At 39.3% G+C, this 3518-nt stretch overlaps 1 protein-coding gene across 1 annotated transcript in view; it reads right to left on the bottom strand.

The window, feature by feature from the left end:
- The window catches only part of LOC107660941 (synemin-like), an 11373-nt gene that overhangs the window by 3054 nt on the left and 4801 nt on the right, over positions 1-3518 (bottom strand). The window contains exon 4 of the mRNA XM_016450382.1: positions 2156-2226. Within this exon, the coding sequence (XP_016305868.1) occupies positions 2156-2226 (71 nt within the window). The remainder of the gene's footprint in view (positions 1-2155; positions 2227-3518) is intronic.

The raw sequence follows: 3518 nt of genomic DNA, 5'->3' as shown, positions 1-3518 counted from the left end.
CAAATGCTCATGAAGTGACTCTCAGAGCAGTTCTGGAGATGTTGTTCATGTATTTATGTCCTCATTAGTGAGACGGGCAGACGTTAATATCACCGGAAGCATCACGCGTGCTTCAGTACGAGTAGTAAACAAAACCGCGCGTCTGCGCCACAGAGACACGAAGAATTCATATTTAAATAGTCGTTTTGCAGTTTAATATTTACAAATACTAGTGGGAGTGTGCTCACTTGTGTGTGCGCATCGGGGCGGAGTACAGTATATATACAGTACAATATACAGAGAGCGCGACCATTTAAAGGGGTCGTATGATGCGATTTCAAGTTTTCCTTTCTCTTTGGAGTGTTACAAGCTGTTCGTGAATAGATAATATCCCTAAATTTGCAAAGACTAAAGTCCCAAACCCAAAGAGATATTCTTTATAAAAGTTATGACTTGACCACGTCCTCCTAAAACACCTCGTTTAAACAAGCCCCCACATGTCTACGTCACTGTGTGGGAGAAACTACTTTGTTTGGCCTTCCAAAAGAGGACACAACTAGAAATCAGTGGTTAAGTTGTATTTACAACACTGTTCCAGAACAGTTCAACCCAAATATTCGAGTGTGTGCAGTGCATTTTACGGAGGACTGTTTCCTGAACCTGGGAAAGTAGCCTACAATGCCGGCTGTTCTGACTCACAGCCTGTAAGTACGTTTTCATATTTAAAGAATTTGCCATTTTCTCAAGAATTTTTGAGCAGTGTAGAGTAGTGCTTGTTGTTTGTCGTTTCTCCGATCATAAATGCAGACATGGTTTTATGTTTACGTGGCGCGATACGCAACGCAATGCGTAAAAAGACAGCATAAGTCATTATAATCAGTAATTATGTCCCCACTGGATGCAACAAATGCCTCGTTTGTAATGTGTTTTATTGGTTTTGTCTCATCGCGCCGGGACACGGTATCACAGTATGGTAAGGGGGTAACATTTCAGTCACAAGCTTGAGGTATTCGGCCAATCACAACACAGTAGATAGCTGGCCAATCAGAAAGGTGGGGCATAGAGGAGAAACAATAATGTACAGTATGTGGAAAATAATGTGTCTTTTGAACCTTAAACCGCATAAACACATTGCATTACACCAAATACCATATGATGTTCTTATTAATTAACTTGACCTTCAAGGGGGGGCGGGCCGCCCCCCTAATATAATGTCAGGGGAAACACTGATGTATGATAAATTCTAGGGGTGTAACGGTTCACAAAACTCACGGTTCGGTTCGATACGACACAGCGGTGCCACGGTTTGGTACATTTTCGATACAGCAAAAAGAAAGAAATGCCGGAGAAATTTCCTTGATTTTTACATTTTTTTATTTATTAAAACTAACATCATAAAGTATAATCTTTTCTTTTACTTTGAACAATGCAGTGTGCCGAACAACAGTCACATCTTAGATCAGTGGCAGGAGTCTGATTTCATTTATCATGTGAGTGAGTCGAGCTGACGAGTAAGGTGAGAAAGACAAGAAGTTGGCAAAAGATTGTTTCGAAATGAAATACAAAAGCGCCTGCTTTAAACATATTTTAGACTTTGGAAGGCGTTTTGTAAATAAATTAAACATTCTATGTTTAATATAAGTGAGTTTGTCGTACTGTTTTGTTGTTGTCAATTCAATCAATTGATGCCAAATTGCCGCTAATTCGAAAGTGAAAATAAAATGCGCACAGGCATTTACAAGCTATTTAAAAGTGAATAAAAGTGAGGAAAACAGGGAAAACTCTTAACGAACTACCTCACCGTCACAACCCTACTGGAGTAGCGTGCTTTTCTTTGGGGGTGGGAGGGCAGACATCACGTTGCCTGTTACGTACGTTTGGGCTGCCTTGTTGAGCACAGTGGCACTGAGAACATTATATTTCACACACTTTAAGTGCTTTTATTTTTCCAGATGTAATAGGATTAGTCCAACGAATTGTTCCGTTTGTAATGTGTACCGAACCGAAAGCCTCGTACCGAACGGTTCAATACAAATATGTGTATCGTTACACCCCTAATTCATAATTATTTAATGTTTGAATTGTGGAATAATTAAAATAATGGTAATTCACAGATTTATTAAAATTTCAGTGTTGTTAAAAGCATTATTTCATGCTGAATGACACAAGCAAATACCTATTATTCTTTCTCTTGAATGCTGAGTAGACCAAGTTTGAGCATGTCTTCCTTCTTCTTCCAAGAGTGCCCTAATGAACATGACAATTCCAAAGGTTAAATAGGCATATTTAAGGTCAGTCTAATTACAGTAAGCAGAACATTCAGTATCATTAACAAAACCTCAGTACTTCTTTTTCACCTCTTTTGAGACTGCTGACTACCTCCATGCTCTGCCATGACCACACAAAATGTCAACAACACTGAGGGAAACCAGAAAACCTACCAAGCCCATGGACCTTTCCCTAAGCAGAAACACAGTTAAGACCACTACTAACACTCTAATCTCCACTATTTTGTTTAATTGGTTAAACAGGTCCTTGAGCGCTTTAAACCTACCTTGACAATGCTTTTACATGAAAAATACTTTGGAGAACCCAATGGAAGCAAACTTTGAGGAACTACAGGCAGTATCCCTGTGAAGGTCCCCTGTGATTCCTCTGAAAGACTGAACTAAAAATAACTGCCACAATGGACCCTGTCTGTTTTCATTATGGCTCGCGATGTGCAGTTTTAAACAGACGACTGGAAAGACACTTCTGTGTTTTAGTAGTATCCAAAACACTGCAACAAACAGACCATCTTCAGGCAAAAGAGTCCAACCTAACTTTTGACTCTAAGAATAAATGATGTTTGACAAATGACATTACATATGCATATACTCAGTGTTGGGGAGTAACTAGTTACATGTAACGGCGTTACGTAATTTAAATACAAAATAAATGTAACTAATCAGTTACAGTTACTAAGAAAAATTGTGTAATTAAATTAGTTACTTATGAAAATGTTAAAGATTACAAAGGGGATTACATTTGAATATTTCCACACATCCACATACAGATTTAATTGATTTCTTTCCCAAATTGCACCGACTACTCTGAGACATACGGCCCTATCATTTCCGCGATGCGGAAAACACAGACTGGTTCGTAGAATCCAGTCATAAAAAAGGAATTCCTATAGCCTAACGCGGACGGAATATGCCACATTTTGGACGAATAAATCAAAAGTAGGTCAGTGCACTTGAATCAAAACGCGATATCGACTAGTGTCTGTGAATGTTAAGCCGCGAAAAGACAATATATATATGAATCCTGCACGTTCTGCGTGTCTGTGGAAATCAGGCGCGGACTGGCCATCGGAAGAACCGGGACTATTCCCGGTGGCCTGGCAGCCGATTTGGCCCGCTATTTTAATATTATTATTGTATAATTGCCTGTCGAATGTACTAAAGCGATTATTACCGAATTCGCCATTCTATAATTATATCTCTAATAAATCATGAATCGGTTAGTCGTGGCAATGCTTCGGCTCGCGCGCTCTC

Source organism: Sinocyclocheilus anshuiensis, unplaced genomic scaffold, assembly GCF_001515605.1.
Source record: "Sinocyclocheilus anshuiensis isolate Anshui unplaced genomic scaffold, SAMN03320099.WGS_v1.1 scaffold3136, whole genome shotgun sequence".
NCBI classification, from domain to species: Eukaryota; Metazoa; Chordata; class Actinopteri; order Cypriniformes; family Cyprinidae; genus Sinocyclocheilus; species Sinocyclocheilus anshuiensis.
The sequence above is the reverse complement of the archived record's forward strand: the minus strand, read 5'-3'. Positions and strand labels throughout refer to the sequence as shown.